This window comes from Bufo bufo, chromosome 2 (genome assembly GCF_905171765.1).
Source record: "Bufo bufo chromosome 2, aBufBuf1.1, whole genome shotgun sequence".
Taxonomy (NCBI): Eukaryota; Metazoa; Chordata; class Amphibia; order Anura; family Bufonidae; genus Bufo; species Bufo bufo.
The window spans coordinates 653,481,260-653,503,709 of NC_053390.1; the positions used below are offsets into that span (position 1 = coordinate 653,481,260).

Below are 22,450 nucleotides of genomic sequence, written 5' to 3' on the forward strand. Positions count from 1 at the left end.
AAGTATTGGGACACCCACACATTACACCTACAGGAGCTTTTAAAGACATCTCCTTCTAAATCTATAGGCATTAATATGCAGTTGATCCACCCTTTGCAGCTAGAACTGCTTCCACTCTTCTGGGAAGGTTTTCTATACAATTTTGGAGAATATCTGTGGGAATTTGTACCTATTCATCCAGAAGAGCATTTGAGAGGTCAGATACTGATGTTGGGTGAGAGGGCCTGGCCTGCGATCTCTGATCTAGTTCATCCCAAAGGTATTTGATGTGGTTGAGGTCGGGTTCTTCCACACTAAACACACCCAACCATGCCATTTGTGGACCTGCACTGGGGCCCAGTCATGGTGGGACAGAAAAGGACCTTCTTCAAACTGCTCCCAAAAAGCTGGCAGCATTCAATTGTCCAAAATGTCTTTGTATGCTAAAGCTTTAAGATTTACTATCATTAGGAATTAGGGGCTTAGGCCAACTCCTGAAAAACAACCCCAGAGTATTATACCTCCTCCACCAAACTTTGCGTTTTGTGAGGATCCGTCATGGACGGATCCGTTCAGATAATACAGCCGTCTGCATCCGTTCAGAACGGATCCGTTTGTATTATCTTTAACATAGCCAAGACGGATCCAGTCTTGAACACTATTGAAAGTCAATGGAGGACGGATCCGTTTTCTATTGTGCCAAATTGGGTCAGTGAAAACGGATCCGTCCCCATTGACTTACATTGTGTGCCAGGACGGAACTGTTTGGCTCAGTTTCATCAAAGCAGAATGGAGACTGAACTGATGCAAACTGATGCATTCTGAGCGGATCCTGTTACATTCAGAATGCATTAGAATGCAAACTGATCCGTTTTGGACCGCTTCTGAGAACCCTGAACGGATCTCACAAACGGAAAGCCAATACGCGAGTGTGAAAGTAGACTAAACCCTACTGTCAAAACCTCCATCCACAGGCATCAGGGGACCTAGGGTGTGCCAAGAAAACATTACCCTCACTATTAGGGTCCATTCACACGTCCGCAATTTCGTTCCGCATTTTGCGGAACGGAATTGCGGACCCATTCATTTCTATATGCACGATATGCTGCCCGGATCCGGAATTGCGGATCCGCACTTCCAGGTCCGCAATTCAGTTCCCGAAAAAAATAGAACATGTCCTATTCTTGTCCGCAATTGCGGACAAGAATAGGCATTATCTATTAAGTGCAGGCGATGTGCGGTCCGCAAAATGCGGAACGCACATCGCTGATGTCCGTGTTTTGCGGATCCACAAAACATACACGGACTTGTGAATGTACCCTCACCCCCATCTCCCCCAGCCTCAACTGCTGATACACCACAGGAAGGGTTTCATGTTACTTATACCATATTCTGAGCCATCCATCAGCATTGTGCCACAGAAATCTGAATTCATCTGACTAGGCGATTCATTTCCATTTCTCAGTGACCCAATTTTTGCACTCATTTTCTTGCCTTCCTGTTACTCTTAGACAGCAATGGTACTTGAACTGGTCGTCTACTGTTACTGCCTGTCTGAGCTAGGGAGAGGTGAATTATGCGTTGAGATACGTTAGTTGGTGCATTAGTCTGTATTCAACGTGTATTCGCTCATGTTGACTGCACCTCAAAAACATCTGTAGAACATGCATTTTTCTTAGGGCTCATGCACACGACCGCATGTATTCATCAGTGCGCAAAAAAAAGGATCTTTTTTTAGGATCTTTTGCAAATTGGACAATAGGACATGTTCTGTTTTTTTGCAGAACGGACATGCAGAAATATAGACAAGGAAAGCACACAGGGTCATTTCCGTTTTTTGTCAAGCCCCATTGAAATGGTTCCGTATACGGACCTGTAAAAACGGAACAGAAACAGAAGAAGAAAAATACATTTGTGTGCATGAGCCCTTACTATGGAAACAAAAACTCTCATTCCTGCTCTGAGCCATTCTCGTTTCAATTACTGTAACTCATTATTAATTGGTTTCCTCCCTAACTAAACTTTCCCCTCTCCAGTCTATTCTTAATGCAGCAGCCATGCTCATCTATCTGTCTAACCACTACTCTGACACCTCCATCCTCTGCCAGTCATTGCACTGGTTGCCCATACCGTATAGGATTCAATTTAAACTGCTCATTCTCACCCATAAAGCTCTTCCCTAACCTCTGTCTATCACCCTATCCCCGCTGCAAATTATTTACGACTAACATCCACCATAATCCAAGCCTCTCACTCCTGTTTTTAAGACTTCTCTTGAGCTGCACCAGTTCTCTGGAATGCCCTACCCCAAGCATTTAGTTTAATTTACAACATCCACAATTTTGGCAATGCCCTAAAAATGCATCTTTTTAGGGTTGCCTAATAACCCCCCCTGATCTAACTCGACCCCCACCCCCCGTCAACATTCTTTTGAGTCTGATGCATCAAACACCATCCACCACACCACATGCACTCAGAAGCACTAAAGATATTGGCTAGTGACGGCTCATGCAGCTTTATATATACAGTGCCTTGGAAAAGTATTCACCCCCTTGACTTTTTTCGTATTTTGGTGCCTCACAACCTAAAATTAACATGGATTGTTTTAGGATTTGCATAATTTAATTTACAGAACATGCCCACAACTTGGAAGATGTATTTATTTTTTTATTGTGAAGCAAACAACAAATAGGACAAAATAACAGAATAAGTCAATGTGCATAACATTCACCCCCCCCTAAAGTCAATACTTTGTAGAGCCACCTTTTGCGGCAATCACAGCTCCAAGTCGCTTTGGATAAGTCTCTATGAGCTTGCCACATCTTACCACTGGGATTTTTGCACATTTCTCCTTGCAAAACTGCTCCGGCTCCTTCAAGTTGGATGGTTTGCGCTTGTGAACAGCAATCTTTAAGTCTGACCACAGATTTTCTATTGGATTGAGATCTAGGCTTTGACTAGGCCAGTCTAACACATTTACATGTTTCCCCTTAAACCACTCAAGTGTTGCTTTAGCAGTGTGTTTGGGGTTATTGTCCTGCTGGAAGGTGAACCTTCGTCCGAGCCTCAAATCCCACACAGAGTGGTACAGGTTTTGCTCAAGAATATCCCTGTATTTAGCACCATCCATCTTTGCCTCAACTCTGACCAGTTTCCCAGTACCGGCTGCTGAAAAACATCCCCACAGCATGATGCTGCCACCACCATGTTTCACTGTGGGGATAGTGTTCTTTGGGTGATGTGATGTGTTGGGTTTGCGTCAGACATAGCGTTTTCTTTGATGGCCGAAAGAGACGATTACTCTTACCGGTAATTGGATTTTCCAATAGCCTCCACAACGGCACTCCAGGAGGGTGTCCCCGCCTCCCCAGGACAGGAAACAACGTAGAAGCTCAATCTTTAAAAGCCCCCTCCCCTTTACCTGCTTCAGTTAATGATATAGGACTCAGTTAGTTCAAGAACTGTATTGATATAATGGAAACAAAACATAACATAACATAATATATCCCACTATAATAACATAACATGGGTAGGGAATCCAGTGCCGTTGTGGAGGCTATTGGAAAATCCAATTACCGGTAAGAGTAATAGTCTCTTTTCCCCGGCGCCTCCACAACGGCACTCAAGGAAGATTAATAAAGAAAACAAACTCGGGTGGGACTACTGCAGACAACACTTTTCTGCCATATAATAAATCACGATTTTTACAATACATCTAATTTATAATGTTTAAAGAAGGTATTTGGGTTCTTCCACGTAGCTGCTCTGCATATTTGTTCCACCGAGGCAGAGGCATTCTCTGCCCATGAGGCCGAGACGGCTCTGGTAGAGTGTGCTTTGATCCCTTTAGGGGGGGTTCAAGCCTTTCTGGGAGGTAACAGAACTCGATGGTGATTTGGATCCATCTGGAAATGGTGCTCTTGCTTGCCGCCGATCCCTTATGCTGGCCTTGATACTGAAGGAGGAGATGGTCCGATCTTCTTAACACTTCTGAGACTTGCAAGTAAGTTAGCATCTTCTGACATCCAAGTTATGGAATTTTCTTTCTAAGTCGGAATCTGGATTTTCACAGAAGGATGGAAGCGACACCTCCTGTTGGCGGTGGAATCTTGAGGCCACCTTGGGTAGGAACATTGGGGTGTGTCTAAGGACAATACAGTCCTCCAACACCGTGAGATAGGGTGCTTTGCAGAAAAAAGCCAGAATCTCCCCTACTCTTCTAGCAGATGTTATTGCTAGTAAAAAGGTCGTTTTTAGGGTTAGAAGTTTAAGAGGGATTTCCTGCAAAGGCTCAAATGGTGCGCCCATTAGGACTTCTAATACTAGATTCAAGTCCCATGGAGGAATGGTAGAATGGACAAATGGGAATACTCTGAATGCTCCTTTTATAAACCGTTTTATCAACGGTAAGTCTGCCAATTTCACTTCAAGAAAGTTACTCAATGCTGAGACCTGTACTTTTAAGGTATTTGTCAAGGCCTGCCTGCAGAAAATCTAGTACGAGTGGAATATTAGCTTCCTGACTATAGTACCATCTGTCCCCATGTTCCATGTTCTTCTATAGATCCCAGAGGTAGAGTCCTTTTTGGTACAAACCAGAGTGGATATTACTGACTCGGATAGGCCTCTTTGTTGTAAGTGGACCCGTTCACTTTCCAGACTGTTAAATGTAGTTTCGCTACGTCTGGGTGGAACACTGGACCCTGGCGTAGTAGTCCCGGATACGATGGGAGAGACCAGAATTGACTTGCCAACAGATTGTAGAGGAGAGGAAACCAGGATCTTTTTGGCCAAAATGGAGAAATCAGTATTGACTGTGCCTCTTCTTCTATTGTCTTTACTAATACCCTTGGAATTATGTCGTAAGGGGGGGGGAGGCATACAAGAGATCCTTGGGCTATGGACAAGACAGGGCGTCCACTATTAGTGGGTGATCCCTGCTGGATAGGGAACCGAATAGATAGAGTTGTTTGTTTTTCTGATTTGCAAAGAGATCTATTTTTGGTAACCCCCATCTGAGAGAGATTTGTTTGCACATTTTGGGATCCAGTAAGCACTCTCCCACCTTCAGATATTCTCTGCCGAGATAATCCGCCACTGTTTTCTTCGCCCTTTAAATGGACATCTACCAGGGACTTTATATTTTTTTCTGCCCAATTGAAAATTTCCCGATAGATGTTGTAGTTCTCTGTTTCTTGTACTGCTTCTTGTCGGTTTAAGTAGGCTACTGTGGTTGCGTTGTCAGACAATATTTTTATGTGATGAGATTTTACATACGGCAGAAGGCATATAAAGAACCTTTAGGACTGCTGACAATTCTCGCACGTTTGAAGAGGCTGATGACATTTCTGGGCTCCAGGTGCTCTGTACCACCTGATTTCCTGAGTGGCCTCCCCATCCTTTGCTGCTGGCATCTGCCAAAAAACTCCTCTTCTACCAGAAGAGAGACATTTAAACTTTTTCCGGAATTTTCACGTAACTGTTTAAGGAGCTTTGGTTCTGCAATGCCCTTGTATGATGCTGGGCCCATCGGACTGCCGGAATAGTTGATGTTAGATGTCCCAACAGTCTCATGATATCCCTGATGGCCACTCTTCTGGATTCGCAGAACTGGGTGATTTTTTGACTTATAACCAACTGTTTTTCTGGAGGTAAAAAGGACTGTGTGAATCTAGGAGGATTCCTAAGAATTTATTTTGCTGACTGCGAACTAGAGCGGACTACTGGGTATTTATTAGCCAGCCTAATTCGATCAGCTTTCCCTGCACTGTGCTCAGATGCCCCTGGAGGTCTTGAAGGGATGAACCTGCTATTAACAGGTCGTCTAGGTATGGGACCACAGTTATACCTTGGAGATGTAAATAACTTGTCACCTCTGCCATAATCTTCGAAAATATTCTTGGGGCTGAAGACAGCCCGAAGGGGAGTGCTTGAAACTGAGAGTGGTACTCCTGACCTCCTAGTAATATTGCAAACCTGAGATATTTTTGGTATGCTCTGTGTATGGGAACGTGGTAATATGCGTCAGAGAGGTCTATAGTTACCATGTAACAATTGTGAGATAGGAGATTAACTGTGGATCTGATTGATTCCATCTTGAATCTTTTGTAGGCCATGCATTTGTTCAGCTTTCTTAAATTGAATATTAGTCTGTAGGACTTGTTTGGTTTCAAAATAAGGAATATGGGAGAATAAAATCCTCGCCTTTTTTGATCTCGTGGGACTGGAACAATTACACCTTTTTTTAGGATAGATAATATTTCGAATTCTAAGGCTTGGTGTTTTTCTGAACCTTTTAATGGCCTGTTTACGGTGAAAAATTCCGGTGGAGGCGTGACGAACTCCAGTTTGTACCCCATGCATATGGTGTTTATAACCCATGGGGAGGAGGAAATTTCTTCCCAAGCCATGGAGAACATTTTTAACCTGCCCCCTACTTGAGGCCTGGCGTCATTGGCCAGGTTTAGAAGTGGATTCAGGGTTGAATAGGAATCCCTTTCCTCTTCCTCTGGAGGACTGCCATTTCCCAGTACCGTCTTTTCTCTTCTGGTCTGGTCTATTCCTCCTTTGATTCCGAAAGGATCGACACTGCAGATAGAATCTTGATTCCGAAGGGAATCCTTTTTTCTTGTCCGATGCTTTATCTAAAATGTCGTCCAGGACTGACCCGAACAACTTATCCCCCTCACACGGAATAGAGCATAGCCGACTCTTCGAACTGGCATAACCGGACCAGGATCTGAACCATATAGCTCTTCTTGTAGAATTAAAGAGGGCTGAGGATCTGGCAGAGAGATTTACTAAGTCTGCGGATGCATCCGACAAGAAATTACACGCCTGTTTTAAGATAGGTATTGCCGCCAAGAGTCCCTGCCGCCAAGTGTTCCTCAAGCTGTGTCAACCAGACTGACAGAGATCTTGAAGTGCAGGTAGCGGCTATGCTGGGCCCAAGCATGGCTGTGTTTGTTTCCCATGCACGTTTTAGCAGACCCTCACATTGTCTTCAAAGGGGAGAGAAGTCTTCTTAGAAATCCTGGCTACAGGCGCATCAATACTAGGCGTTTTGTCCCACAAAACAAAGTCCTCCTCAGTAAATGGATACTTCCTCTTAAAGGAGGTGGGAATTACGTTATTTTGTTCCGGGTCTTTCCATTCTTTTTTAATCAGCATTTTTATATTACTATGTACTGGAAAGACCTTTCCTTTCTCCCAGCCCCTGGAACATTCTGTCTTGAATGGACTGAGGCTCCTTAGTTTCTTCTATTTTCATTGTAGCCCTAATGGTTTTTAATAATCTTTCTGTATCTTCTAGGCTGCAAAGGGGTCTCCTTGATTGAAAGTCAGAGGATTCCGATTCTTCCAGAGATAATATCTCTCCCTCCTCAGAGTCAGACTCCAACTGCAGATCCGACACCTGAGACTTTTGAGAGGTAGAGGGCTGAGGAGAATGAGGAGGCAGTCTTGTATCAATTGCTGATTATACCTCTTCCTTGATCCTGCTTCCGATTGATTGAAGAAAAAAGGGTGCTTCCTCTGAAACTATTTTGTCCGTACATCTTGGACATAATGTTTTTTTTTTATTTAGAGGGTAGGGTCTTTTTACAGACTGCACACTTCCTCTTAGTTATAGAATTCTCAGATCTTCTGGTGCTGGTGTCCCTGCCCTGGAAGGTAATACACTGCGTACAGAATTATTAGGCAAATGAGTATTTTGACCACATCATCCTCTTTATGCATGTTGTCTTACTCCAAGCTGTATAGGCTCGAAAGCCTACTACCAATTAAGCATATTAGGTGATGTGCATCTCTGTATTGAGAAGGGGTGTGGTCTAATGACATCAACACCCTATATTAGGTGTGCATAATTATTAGGCAACTTCCTTTCCTTTGGCAAAATGGGTCAAAAGAAGGACTTGACAGGCTCAGAAAAGTCAAAAATAGTGAGATATCTTGAAGAGGGATGCAGCACTCTTAAAATTGCAAAGCTTCTGAAGCGTGATCATCGAACAATCAAGCGTTTCATTCAAAATAGTCAACAGGGTCGCAAGAAGCGTGTGGAAAAACCAAGGCGCAAAATAACTGCCCATGAACTGAGAAAAGTCAAGCGTGCAGCTGCCAAGATGCCACTTGCCACCAGTTTGGCCATATTTCAGAGCTGCAACATCACTTGAGTGCCCAAAAGCACAAGGTGTGCAATACTCAGAGACATGGCCAAGGTAAGAAAGGCTGAAAGACGACCACCACTGAACAAGACACACAAGCTGAAACGTCAAGACTGGGCCAAGAAATATCTCAAGACAGATTTTTCTAAGGTTTTATGGACTGATGAAATGAGTGAGTCTTGATGGGCCAGATGGATGGGCCCGTGGCTGGATTGGTAAAGGGCAGAGAGCTCCAGTCCGACTCAGACGCCAGCAAGGTGGAGGTGGAGTACTGGTTTGGGCTGGTATCATCAAAGATGAGCTTGTGGGGCCTTTTCGGGTTGATGATGGAGTCAAGCTCAACTCCCAGTCCTACTGCCAGTTTCTGGAAGACACCTTCTTCAAGCAGTGGTACAGGAAGAAGTCTGCATCCTTCAAGAAAAACATGATTTTCATGCAGGACAATGCTCCATCACACGCGTTCAAGTACTCCACAGCGTGGCTGGCAAGAAAGGGTATAAAAGAAGAAAATCTAATGACATGGCCTCCTTGTTCATCTGATCTGAACCCCATTGAGAACCTGTGGTCCATCATCAAATGTGAGATTTACAAGGAGGGAAAACAGTACACCTCTCTGAACAGTGTCTGGGAGGCTGTGGTTGCTGCTGCACGCAATGTTGATGGTGAACAGATCAAAACACTGACAGAATCCATGGATGGCAGGCTTTTGAGTGTCCTTGCAAAGAAAGGTGGCTATATTGGTCACTGATTTGTTTTTGTTTTGTTTTTGAATGTCAGAAATGTATATTTGTGAATGTTGAGATGTTATATTGGTTTCACTGGTAAAAATAAATAATTGAAATGGGTATATATTTGTTTTTTGTTAAGTTGCCTAATAATTATGCACAGTAATAGTCACCTGCACACACAGATATACCCCTAAAATAGCTAAAACTAAAAACAAACTAAAAACTACTTCCAAAAATATTCAGCTTTGATATTAATGACTTTTTTGGGTTCATTGAGAACATGGTTGTTGTTCAATAATAAAATTAATCCTCAAAAATACAACTTGCCTAATAATTCTGCACTCCCTGTATTTGAGAATTTTTAGGGCTCTGTCTGCAATGAATCTCTATTTAACACCAGAACCGCACCAGTGAGGGATATTAATAAGTGATTTCCACCCCCCAACTTAGCAGGATTTAATACCATACAGAAAGGAGGAGGCTTACCCGGCTCTGGGCAGCAGGATCTACAGGCTTACAGGACTCTGGAGCTTCCAAGGGTGCCGACATGATCATCGGACAGCGCTGCTGGACGCCGAACCCCTGCTCCCGACTCATATCCACCAGTTCTCTGACGTCACCCGCCACCGGAAGTGACGCAGAGAACTGGCATTAGTACTTCAGGCCTGTGCGCACACGCGCGAGATCCCTTGTTTCCGGAGAGCAAGGGAACAGAAGCCCGGGGCTTCCTTCAGCGAAGGACTTATGCCAAAGAACGGGGATGAAAACAGCCAACCCCCGCCTCTGCACGGCCCTCCCGGATGGGGCGATTTTCGTCCAGGACGTGCGACACGAATCCCCTGACCTAGCAGGAGCAGCTTCCACGCTATTCCTGAGGACAGGAAACAACAAACTGAAGCAGGTAAAGGGGAGGGGGCTTTTAAAGATTGAGCTTCTACGTTGTTTCCTGTCCTTGGGAGGCGGGGACACCCTCCTGGAGTGCCGTTGTGGAGGCGCCGGGGAAAAATGGATTTTTGTACTCACCGTAAAATCCTTTTCTCGTAGGATGCATTGGGGGACACAGCACCATGGGTATATGCCCAGCTGCCACTAGGAGGCTGACACTAGAAAGAAAAGTGTTGGCTCCACCCATCTGGGCTATACCCACTGCACCTGCTGGAGCTAACCAGTTGGACAAAAGAGAAGTAGGATCAACAAACCAAAAAAAATAAGGCCTCTTTCACACTTGCGTTGTCCGGATCCGGCGTGTACTCCACTTGCCGGAATTACACGCCGGATCCGGAAAAACGCAAGTGTACTGAAAGCATTTGAAGACGGAACCGTCTTCCAAATGCGTTCAGTGTTACTATGGCACCCAGGACGCTATTAAAGTCCTGGTTGCCATAGTAGGAGCGGGGAGCGGGGGAGCAGTATACTTACCGTCCGTGCGGCTCCCGGGGCGCTCCAGAGTGACGTCAGAGCGCCCCATGCGCATGGATGACGTGATCCATGTGATCACATGATCCATGCGCTTGGGGCGCCCTGACGTCACTCTGAAGCGCCCCGGGAGCCGCACAGACGGTAAGTATACTGCTCCCCACTACACTTTACCATGGCTGCCAGGACTTTAGCGTCCCGGCAGCCATGGTAACCACTCTGAAAAAGCTAAATGTCGGCTCCGGCAATGCGCCGAAACGACGTTTAGCTTAAGGCCGGATCCGGATCAATGCCTTTCAATGGGCATTAATTCCGGATCCGGCCTTGCGGCAAGTGTTCCGGATTTTTGGCCGGAGCAAAAAGCGCAGCATGCTGCGGTATTTTCTCCGGCCAAAAAACGTTCCGTTACGGAACTGAAGACATCCTGATGCATCCTGAACGGATTTCTCTCCATTCAGAATGCATTAGGATAATCCTGATCAGGATTCTTCCGGCATAGAGCCCCGACGACGGAACTCTATGCCGGAAGACAAGAACGCAAGTGTGAAAGAGCCCTAAGAAGCCAACATGTCCTAAACCAGAGATAGGACGAAAACAAAACCCCTGGGAAAAACCCAGAAGTCTAGAAACAAAATAACCTAAGAGGGCGGGATCTGTGTCCCCGAATGCATCCTACGAGAAAAGGATTTTACAGCGAGTACAAAAATCCATTTTTCTACTGAATAGCATTGGGGGACACAGCACCATGGGACATCCAAAAGCAGTCCACGAGGGAGGGAAGAAACAGCCATGCAAGTGACCTAACACACAGCTGCTTGCAGAACCTTGCGATCCAAGCTGGCATCGGCAAAAGCCAAGGAATGGATCTGATAGAACTTCGAAAAGGCATGAAGCGAAGCCCAGGTGGCGGCCCCGCAGACCTGGGAAGCAGAAGCCTGATGCCGAACCGCCCAAGAGGAGTGAGCAGTCAACCGAAAGGGTGGAACCCGACCCTTTGCAACATAAGCCTCCTTGACAGCTGACCGAATCCAACGGGAGACGGTGGCTTTGGAAGCTTGCAGACCCTTACGAGGTCCGTCAGTAACAACAAAGAGGGAGTCTGAACGCCTGAAGGACTCTGTTAACCAAAGGTACAGGCGGAACGCCCGAACGACATCCAGACGATGAAGGGATCTGTCCCTGGGATGAGCGACATTAGGACAGAAAGATGGAAGGACAATCTCCTCATTAATATGGAATGAGGACACCACCTTGGGGAGAAAAGAGGGAGCCGGACGGAGGACCACTTTGTCCTGGTGGAACACAAGGAACGGAGACTTGCAAGAAAGCGCAGCAAGCTCAGAGACTCTATGGATAAAGGTAATTGCCACAAGGAAGGCGACCTTAAATAAGACTAAGGAAAGAGAGACATCCTTCAGTGGCTCGAAAGGAGAGGACTGAAGAGCGTCAAGGACAAGGTTCAAGTCCCATGGTACCACAGGGGAACGAAAGGGGGGAGCACGGTGAGTGACCCCCTGGAGAAAGGTCTTCACCTGAGGACGGGAAACCAGAGACAGGGCTCCAGATGGCGACCAAAACGGTCGCCAATGCGCCTTAAAATTTGCAGATGGCGACAAGACTTTTTAGTCTTGTCGCCATTTGCGACTGTACCGCCGCGATCCTGCGCAGCCTAAGTTCTCTTCACTAGCACACGGCACAGTGGAGAAGGAAGGAGTCCCTCCCTCGCCACTGTGACGCGGCCGCCACTACCACCAATGGGGAGATAGCAGGGAGGAGGAGGGGAGGAGCTGTCGCCACTGCGCCACCAATGAATGTAAAACATAAGTGTCTGCAGCGGTATCACAGACCCGGCACCCGGCCTAAATAACAGGGCATGCGATCCGCGGCCAATTACCCCTCAGGTGCCCCAGATCGCATGCCCTGTTATTGAGGCCGGGTGCTGGGTCTGTGATACCGCTGCAGACAATTGTAAGACCTTTCGTGGGAACAAAGAATATGAACTTAGTAGCTACATAGAGCGGCGCCCAGGGATCTAAGTGCACTTACTATTATTCCTGGGCGCCGCTCCGTTTGTCCGCTGTGGCCCCCGGTATTTTCAGCATTCAGAGGAAGGAGGAGGAGACGTCAGTGTCTCTCCGTCTCCATAACAGCAGCGCTGTCCAATCACAGCTCAGAACTCAGAGCCAGGGAGAGAAAAAACCTCCCTGGCTCTGAGCTGTGATTGGACAGCGCTGCTGTCAGGGAGAAGGAGAGACACTGGCGTCTCCTCCTCCTTGCTCTGAATGCTGAAAATACCGGGGGCCACAGAGGACGTACGGAGCGGTGCCCAGGAATAATAGTAAGTGCACTTAGATCCCTGGGCGCCGCTTTATGCAGCCTGCTACTAAGTTCATATTCTTTGGACCCACGAAAGGTCCTCTTTAAACATTGATTGGTGGTGCAATGCGCCCCCCCCCCCCCCCAAAGCCTCCTCCCCCCCCCCCCCCCATTTTCACTGGCCACAAGTCGTCGTTTTCCTTCCCCCCCATTGTTATATGGTGGCCACAGGGTCCCATCCCCTTCATTGGTGGCAGTGGCAGATTACACTGCTGGGGCTCAGATCGTTACCATGGCAGCCAGCACCCTATTGAAGCCCTGGCTGCCATGTTTAGCTCCCTGCTGCTGTGTGCACAAAGCACAGGGCAGCAGGGACAGTGTGAGATCCTATTCACCCTGATAGAGCTCTATCAGGGTGAATAGCACAAGGGAAGAAAAGATCCAGGTTCTAGTACCTAAGGGAAGAAATGGTTATTAAATAAAAATAAAAAAAAAACACAAAAAATAAAAAACACCAATATACTAAAAGTTTAAATGGCCCCCTGCCCAGTTTTACATATAAAATTTACAAACAATAAAGAATAAACATATTACATATCGCCACGTCCCAAAAAGTGTGAGCTATTAAAATATTTAAAAATATTTCCGCTCGGTAAAGGCCGTAAAAGAAAAAAAAAACTCTAAACCACGCAATTCACCATTTTTAGTCACCTTGTCCCCCAGAAAATGCCCCTGGATATGAGAGGTATGTGGTGCTGTTTTCTCCTATATGTAGTGCACCTGCGTCTCATCTACTCAAAGTCCTTTTTTTTAAAAATTATATGCATTTTAAATTTGGCGACTAAAAAATGTAATTTGGCTCCTAAATTTTTTCGTTTAGGAGCCAATGGCTCCTGGTCATTTTTTTTTGTCTGGAGCACTGAGAGATCACTGGAAAAGAACGGACAGGGCCGAAATCTGACCCTTAAGAGAGGCCAGTCGAAGACCCTTGTCAAAACCAGCCTGGAAAAAAATACAGGATTCTAGGCACAGAAAAACAGAGAGGGTGAAACTGGCCAGATTCACACCAGGAAAAATGAAGGGCGTGAAGCATAGTCTGAATGAAAGACTCCAAGAGACTGCGGTACCTCAGCCACGCCGTTAAACGCAGTTGAGGTAAATTCGGGTGGAATAGCGGACCTTGGGAAAGGAGGTCGGGGCACAGGGGAAGCTGCCATGGGACGTTGGCGAGCAGAAACACGAGTTCTGTGTACCACCCTCTGCGGGGCCAATCCAGAGCCACCAGGATCGCTGGGACCCGAGCCTCCTTGAGGCGTTTGAGTACCCTGGGAAGAAGCGGAAAAGGAGGGAAGAGGTAAAGGAGGCTGAACCGAGACCAAGGAAAAACCAGAGCATCCACCACCAGAGCCTGAAGGTCCCGGGACCTGGCAACGTAAGCAGGAATCTTGTGGTTCAGACGAGAAGCCAACAGGTCCACATCTGGGGTTCCCTACTGGTGACACAGGTCCGTGGGTTTTGGTGGGCGGCCGTCTCTTGGAAGGTTTGCTGTTGTGCCATGTTCTTTCTATTTGGTTATGATAGATTTGATGGTGCTCCTGGGGATCATCAAAGATTTGGATATTTTCCTTTTATAACCTATCCCTGACTTGTACTTCTCAACAACATTGTCCCTTACTTGTTTGGAGAGTTCCTTGGTCTTCATGGCAGTGTTTGGTTAGTGATGCCTCTTGCTTAGGTGTTGCAACCTCTGTGGCCTTTCAAAAAAGGTGTGTATATGTAATGACAGATCGTGTGACATTTAGATTGCACACAGGTGGACATCATTTCACTAATTATGTGACTTCTGAAGGTAATTGGTTGCACCGGAGCTTTTTATGGGCTTCCTAACAAAGGGGATGAATACATACGCACATGTCAATTTTCCGTTTTATATTTCTAAACAATAGTTCTATTTATATATTTTTCTCATTTCACTTCACCGACTTAGACTATTGTGTTCTGATCTATCACATAAAATTCAGATTAACAAAACATTGAACTTAAGGCTGTAATGTAAAAAAAAGTCAAGGGGGGTGAATACTTTTGCAAGGCACTGTACCCCCCTATTTTATTAAGATGGCTGGACCATTGTATAAAACAAGCACTTTTTACCTTTTGCGTCACCCCTATCTTCTTATAGATTGTAAGCGCTTGCGAGCAGGGCCATCATTCCTCTTGTTTTATTTGTTGACTTGTTTATTACTATGTAAAGTATGATTTTGTTTGTACATGAACCCCCTGCTTATAAAGTGCTGCGGAAAATGCTGGTGCCATAATAAATAATTAAATTATGAAGCTACACACTCCAAGCAGTGTTGACAGTGTAACACTCCCACATCAGCTGTATGAGCAGGCCACAGTGCTCTGGTGAGTGCCGGTGTTCTGACAGATTACTATACCTTATCAGAATGCTATACCCTCGTCACTTCCGGTGACGCGGCAGCACCGGAAGTGATGAGAATCAGCTGGAGGAAGGGGTGTAGGGCACTTTGCAAGCGCAGATCCACGAGTAAGTCAAAAAGGAGATTTTTGTATAACTTACCAGTAAAATCTCTTTCTCGCTCTTCATTGGGGGGACACAGGAACCGTGTGTATAGCTATATCCTCTTGGAGGCGTTGACACTAGATAAAGCTGTTAGCTCCACCCCTGGCAGCTATACCCCCTCCAGCCTGGAGAGAGAGCTTTAGTTTGTGCACAAGCAGTAGGAGAAGCAAGCCAACCAAAGAAAAAACATGGAACACCAACCATGCCAAAAGACCCAATGGGGTTCAAACCAACAACTGCCACAACTGTGGTCGAACAACAATACTGGGTGGGTGCTGTGTCCCCCAGTGAAGAGCGAGAAAGAGATTTAACTGGTAAGTTATACAAAAATCTCCTTTTCTGGCCCATATTCATTGGGGGACACAGGAACCATGGAACGTCCAAACACAGTCCACAGGGAGGGAAAGACCACAGACCCATGGAAGCAAGCGTCCCTCCAGGCAACTAAGAAACTTCCGCCTGCAAGACCATGAGGCCCAAGGCAGCGTCCGCCAATGCATAAGTATGCACCTGGTAAAATTTTGTGAATGTGTGTAAGGAGGACCAAATAGCCGCCTTACACAACTGTGCAGCCGAAGCGTGATTCCTCCAAGCCCAAGATGCGTCCACTGCTCTGGTGGAGTGAGCCGTGACACCTAAGGGCGGAATGCGGTATGCTTCAGCAATTGCAGACCGAATCCAACATGTGATTGCCATCTTGGAGGCCACCAATCCCTTGCGAGGACCCTCTGGAATGACAAAAAGGGGGCCCGTACGGCGGAAGGGACCGGAGGCTGCAAATTAGATCTTCAGAGCTCTGACAACGTCCACATGGAGTAACTCCTTTTCCTTAGGGTGTGAAGGAGATGGACACAGTAAGGGAAGGACAATTTCCTTGTTATGGAAGTCAGAGACCACCTTCGGAAGAAAAGAAGGGACAGGCCGGAGAACCACTTTGTCCCTATAAATAACCAGGAAGGGTTCCCTGCAAGAGAGCGCCGCCAACTTGGACACCCATCTGATGGAAGTGATAACGACCAGAAAAACTACCTTCCAGGACAGGAGTCGGAGAGAAATCTCCCGCAAGGGCTCAAGGGGGAAGCCTGGAGCGCTGAGAGGACTAAATTCAGATCCCAAGGCGGTAAAGGAGGGTACGGAGGAACCGTATGTGCCACTCCCTGAAGAAATGTCCTTACAGGTCCCAGGGGGGCCAGAGGGCGCTGGAAAGGGATAGAAAGCGCCGACACCTGACCCTTTAAAGAACTAAGGGCTAGACCAAGGTCCAACCCTGATTGAAGAAAGGACAGGACGGTATGGAGAGAAAAATGAAGTGGGGGGATGTTCCGGCTTTCACAGAAACCCTGGAAGGACCTTCAGGTCATGTAATAGATCCTGGACGATGCAGGCTTCCTGGCCTGAATCATAGTGCGGATGACATCCGTCGAAAAACCTCTTCACGTCAGAATGGCGGTTTCAATGGTCACGCCGTCAAACAAAGAGACCTTAAATGCTGATGGAAAACCGGTCCCTGTGAAAGAAGGTCGTCTCTGAGAAGAAGTGACCAAGGGACGTCTCCTAGAAGGAGATCGGCGTACCACGCGCGACGGGGCGACGAGGTTTGTTGGAATGCCCTCCATCCTGATTTTCCGTAGAACCCTGGGTAGGAGGGGGAAAAGACGTAAAGGAGGGAGAACCCCTGCCAAGGGGAGATCAGGGCGTCCACGCCGCAAGTTTCCGGATCCCTGCTCGGGAGAGGAAGGTGGGAAGTTTCCGATTGAGCCTTGAGGCCATCAAGTCCACGTCGGGGCGACCCCAACGCAGCCAGATCGCCTCGAACACCTCTGGGTGCAGGGACCACTCGCCCCCGGATCTATCGTCGTCCTGCTGAGGAAGTCTGCAGTCCAGTTCTCCACACCCGGGATATAGATTGCTGAAATTGCCGGTACATGGATCTCCGCCCACCGTAAGATCTGGGCAAATTCTTGCATCACTGCAGAGCTGCGCGTTCCCCCTTGGTGGTTGATGTCCAGAGTATGTAATGGCTACGCCAGAATCCTCGTACCGTAGGAGCCGCGGTATGCCCCGACACGCAAAACTGAGGGGGAGGCTTGAGGATATCCAGTAGAAGCCATGGTACCATACTGCCCGAGGGAAGTAGAGCTAATCTTAAACACTCCACCTGGTAAGGGCGTTGAACAGGAACAACCGCCAAGCCAGCGTCAGGGTAGGACCCCTAATTGATGAGGGCTGCCCCACTGCAGCGATCACGAACGCTAGGACTAGCGTAATATCTGCACCTGCGGAGGAGAACACGCTGCTGTAGCTAAACCAGAGTGCCAGCATAACCACTTTCCACATCAGGAATGGTGGACAGAGAATATAGAGTCAGTGCAACACTCGACTCCTGGAACGTAATCACAATATTATGTGCCATGGTGTACGCACTACATATTGTTGAGGACACATACTGGAACAACGGAGGACCATGGAGATGGGGGACACTAGGACACAAGTGTTGCTGCGTAACCCCCTGAGAGGAGAGAGGTTGTCATATTCATGCCCCAAACCAGCACCGAAGAAAAAGATACAACATGGAAAAGCAACAGTATCGACTGGCGGAACCCATATACCACTAGATGAAGAGTACAGGGCACTAGCGTGTATGGATACTCTCTACGCCCCACTTGTAGAAGAAGGTAAGGCATCTAGAGCCGTGGTGTAGTTAAAGTGCAGCATCCAAGATGTGTACTCATTTCCCACGTTAGCGGATCACTAGTGGAAGGGGGCAATGTAACCGGAAGCATAGTGCTGGCCATGCGACTGATGAAAAAGCACCCAGTGGTAGGGCAATACTCCGCTGAAGGAAGGGGTAGCGCGACAGTCAGAACCGAGTCCAACGGTAGTGTAATTATCCCACCAATGGAAGGGGGTAATGCCTACGGCAAGCACTGCACCCAGTGGTAGTGCAGTACTCCACCATGAAGGATGGTAATGCATTAATGCCTACAGCAGGAACGCAGTCCAATGGTAGAGAGAATACGCCGCGTGTGGAAGGGGTAAGGCAAATGGAGAGTCCTATACCCGGTGTGAGTGCCATTACTCCACCTGCGTAAAAGGGGGTAATGCATACGGTAAACACTGAAACCGTTGATGATGCCATAACGCCACCTATGGAAGAGGCTAATGCATACGCTAAGTACTGTCGCCAGTGGAAAAGCAATTCCGCTGGAGGGAGGTAATGTCTAAGGGAAGTACTGCACCCAGTGGGTAATGCATACGACAAGTACTGCTGTCTACCTTGGACGCAACCTTGGAGGTTCGCACCGGAATCCCAGCAGAGACCGAACCACTGATCCCCCCCCCCCCCCCCCCCTCAGACCGAACCTCTCCCGGGAGGGCGGGTGCGTCTGAGCGTGACCCTAGGGAGGATGGGTGTGGGTGCGGAGGTGACCGAGGAGGAATGTATCCTGCTCTGGCCCGCTATGTGCAATTCTACCTCTCAAGAACTCGCCCATGGCAGTTGGAGGCTGCGCTGGTGAGATTTATCAACCAAACTACTCGGGGGTCGATTGGGAAGGTCCGGAGATCCACCATTGGATTGCGCAGGCAGCGCTTCATCAACCAAACCGACCCGGAGGGTGATTGGGAAGGTCCAGATGTCCACCATTGGATTTAGACCAAATGACCCAGGATGGTGGATTGGGAAACTGAAGGGTCCTCCTCTGTCCGTGATGGGACACAGGCCCAGTCTGACAGACAGGGCGGTCCTGCGGTGATGAGGACTGAGGATGCCCATTCTCAATTGGACAAGAGGAGGTAAATTCCTCAACATTAAAGCCCTGCAGATAGAAACCATATAATCCTGTGCCAGCCTCACAAGATGGCTGCCCAGGAAGGGTTAACTGCCTGAGGACCGAGGGCAGGGCTCTGTGAGATACTGGGAAAGGGGAAAGCAAGGCGGGAAAGATTGGAGCCAGACCGCCCCCCTCTCCGGGGATGAAAGTTGAGGGCTAGTAGGCCGCAAGCCGGGGCCTAAAGTTATGGGATACGGCAGACTAGAATGTACTGCCGGAGCACAGAGGGCTGCGGGGACACAACGCGTCATGACCGCAGCTGGCCGAGAGGCCAGCACGCTCACGTGACACCAGCGCATTACTGTAGTGGCAGAGAAATGCGTACGCTTGCACACACCGGCCGGGGGGAGAATGTCGCGCGGGCCGGAGTGAAGGCGGGGCCTAAATTTTCCAGTGCTGGCGTTTAGCCTTCTGGAGCAGCGCGGTGGCGCCCGCTTCCAGGGGTGGATTATGGTGCTGGGGAGCGGAAAGCCGCCTCCGCTCCCCTCTCTGCATCCGGACCACAGCGGTGCGCACGGTCGCCCGCTGTGTCTAATAGTGCCTGCGGGAAACATGGCAATTAACCCCCTATGTGCCCGTGTACCGTCGGCACAGAGGGGGAGGGGAGGGAATACCAGCAGACGAAGCTGGGCTAGGATAAATGAAGCCCATGACTGGCCAAGGAGGGAGGGGGAAGAGGGAGCCTGGGGCTTGGCCAAATAGGAAGGGAGGGAGGGAGAGGGGTTAAACATACTCACCTTGTCCCGTGTACTCACCTTATCTTTCTCCTCTTCACTTCACTCTCCCTAAGTGGGCCCATAAGGTCACCTTTTCCAGCAGGGTCACCTCCTCAGCAGCTGGCACCGGAGTGGCAGGAGTCTGGTATGGCGGGACGGTCTTCTCTTTGTCGGACCTAGGTGACCCCTTGGCTGGCGGGATGCAGGCGAGCTGGGCTGCCCTGGTCCACCTCGTCTTCTTGTGGGGGAGGAGGCAGTGTGGCGGACCGACACTGGCATGCTCCCCCGGGGGAACAGGGAGGCTGGGCGACCACTGTTTCCCACCTAAAAGAAGAGAAAAAAATAAACTAAAATAAAAAATCTTAAGGAGCTACCCTGCAGAGCAGGGAGGTCTTGCCTCCTATTGACACTAGAAAAAACTGATGCTCTCTCTCCAGCCTGGAGAGGGTATAGCTGCCAGGGGAGGAGCTAACAGCTTTATCTAGTGTCAACGCCTCCTAGAGGACATAGCTATACCCACGGTTCCTGTGTCCCCCAATGAATATGGGCGATAAATTATAGCACCGCCACGTGAGAAGCGCCCACTTAATGCGCATGCGCGAAACCGGCTGGGACACACTGCGCCCGCGTCCGCGCAGCTATATACTCCCGCTGGCCACACACATCAGGATTACACCGCGCGTGCGCACTCAGGGATAGGTAGATTTGTCAGTGCAAAATGTTACATCGGATCTCCCTACCCCTGAGTGCGCACGCGCGGTCACACCTCTCCTACCCAGCCGTGGCTTCGGGTGCTGGCGCAGTGTGTCCCGGCCAGTTTCACGCATGCGCATTAAGTGGGCTCTTCTCCCGCGGCGGTGCTATAATTTTGACTTAACCGTGGATCTGCGCTTGCGCAGCGCCACACACCCCTTTCTCCAGCTGATTCTCATTACTTCCAGTGCGGCCGCGTCACCGGAAGTGACGAGGGTATAGCATTCTGATAAGGTATAGTAATTGTCAGAACACCGGGTCTTTTTCACAGCTTACTAAGCACAGGAGCGTCCGTTAAAGATCACCTGTGCTTGGCATTACAGCTCAGCCCAATTCTCTTCAATGACTGAGTAATATCAAAATCTCGGACAACCCCTTTAACAAAACTATTACAATATCTAAGTACTTACATTAAAAAAAATTCATTTTTTTGCTCCCATAGATAACGTTTAAAGGCAGGCGTTTTCTGAGATTTTCTGAGGATAGGTCATCATTATCTGATGAGAGGGGTCTGACATCCGGGAATGGGTCGGAGCTGCGATACAAAGCACAACCACTATACAATTTACGGAGCTGTGCTTGGTGAGCTGAGAGAAGGCAGCGGCACTACTGTGAATGCCGATGCCTTCTCAGACAGCTGATCGGCGGGACCACCGCAGATCAGATACTGCTGACCTATGTGAATGCCGATGCCTTCTCATACAACTGATCAGCGGGACCCCCGCAGATCAGATACTGCTGACCTATCTAGGTTATCAGTATAAAAAAAAAAAAAGTCTTGGAAAACCCCTTGAATTACAAAGCTACATCAATACAATAAGGAAACATGAGATATAAGCAATAATCAACAATGCATGCATATCAGGTAAGTACATACCGGCAAAGTTCCTGGCAACGATGCGTCAAAAAATGATACCGTTGAGTTTGGAGGTGCTGCAAACTTAACTTCAGAGCTTGAAAAAAGCTTGGAGGCGGAATTAATCTGTGCATGGATTTCAAGTCCGACAACGCTTTCCCAGGGCAAAGAGCTGCAAGAGAACGACACTATATCATTGGCCGAGTGCTTTAAATCACACCAGTTTAAAAAGCAAACGGTGCACAAGAGTTATTGAAGTGCTTAATCCTTTGCACAGTGCGAGCCACGTGGGACTAAGCAGGAATAAAACCGGCATTTGTAAATATTAAAATGATTATAACACCATCGGAAAGTCTCCGGTGCTGGCAAACATCGGTGAGTGATCATGCCTTAAAGAGCCGAACTGGAAAGCCTTATTGGGAAGCTGGGAATGGTGTCTTTTAAAAGATTCAGCGGGAAAATAAAAATCATAAAGAAATTTAGAAAGCAGCTACCTAAAATGTGATAGAGATAAGCACAGGCGTGGGCAGAGCAATCAATGGATTTGAGACTGAACACATTGTGCGACCTGGGCTTCTATTCAGTGCGTCCCTCTCAGGAGTCTTTTAGATCTGACAGTAATCCAACAGCACTATTGTTTATTGATCTCTTAGTCATAAAGCACTTCAACTGACAGCAGCTCAGAGCCCAGAGAACATTTTCTTATGTTTCCTTATTTACTCGAACATCATATTCCCCACTCTGCGTTCAGTACCTTAGCCCTGAACTAAGCCCAGCCATTCCTGCACAATGTTATCAGTTATATCCCTGACACTTTGCAATGGGATTGTCATTGGTTTCGCAATATGAAAGGGCTGCATTCTGCTAAATTCTGCCTACTGACCTTCCAATCGATCTGCAGACTTCATTTCTTTAGGCAAGAGTAAAATCACAATGGCAACTCACATCATACCTATATACATTGATGGCACAACGTACAGTAAAATACACAGGCTGAAAGCCTAATACGTCCCTTTTATTGGGTCCCCCCGATAATTTAAAACTTAAAAGGGTTCTCCAGGATTTTCTAACTGATGACCTATACTCTGATCGGTGGGGGTCCGACAC

General features: G+C 47.8%; 1 protein-coding gene across 2 annotated transcripts in view; it reads right to left on the bottom strand.

Moving 5' to 3' along the window:
• GATB (glutamyl-tRNA amidotransferase subunit B) overlaps positions 1–22,450 on the bottom strand; it is a 248,921-nt gene that overhangs the window by 187,902 nt on the left and 38,569 nt on the right. For both annotated transcript variants that reach the window (XM_040418542.1, XM_040418541.1), the window contains exon 2: positions 21,365–21,515. In XM_040418542.1, coding sequence (XP_040274476.1) covers positions 21,365–21,515 — 151 coding nt within the window. The remainder of the gene's footprint in view (positions 1–21,364; positions 21,516–22,450) is intronic.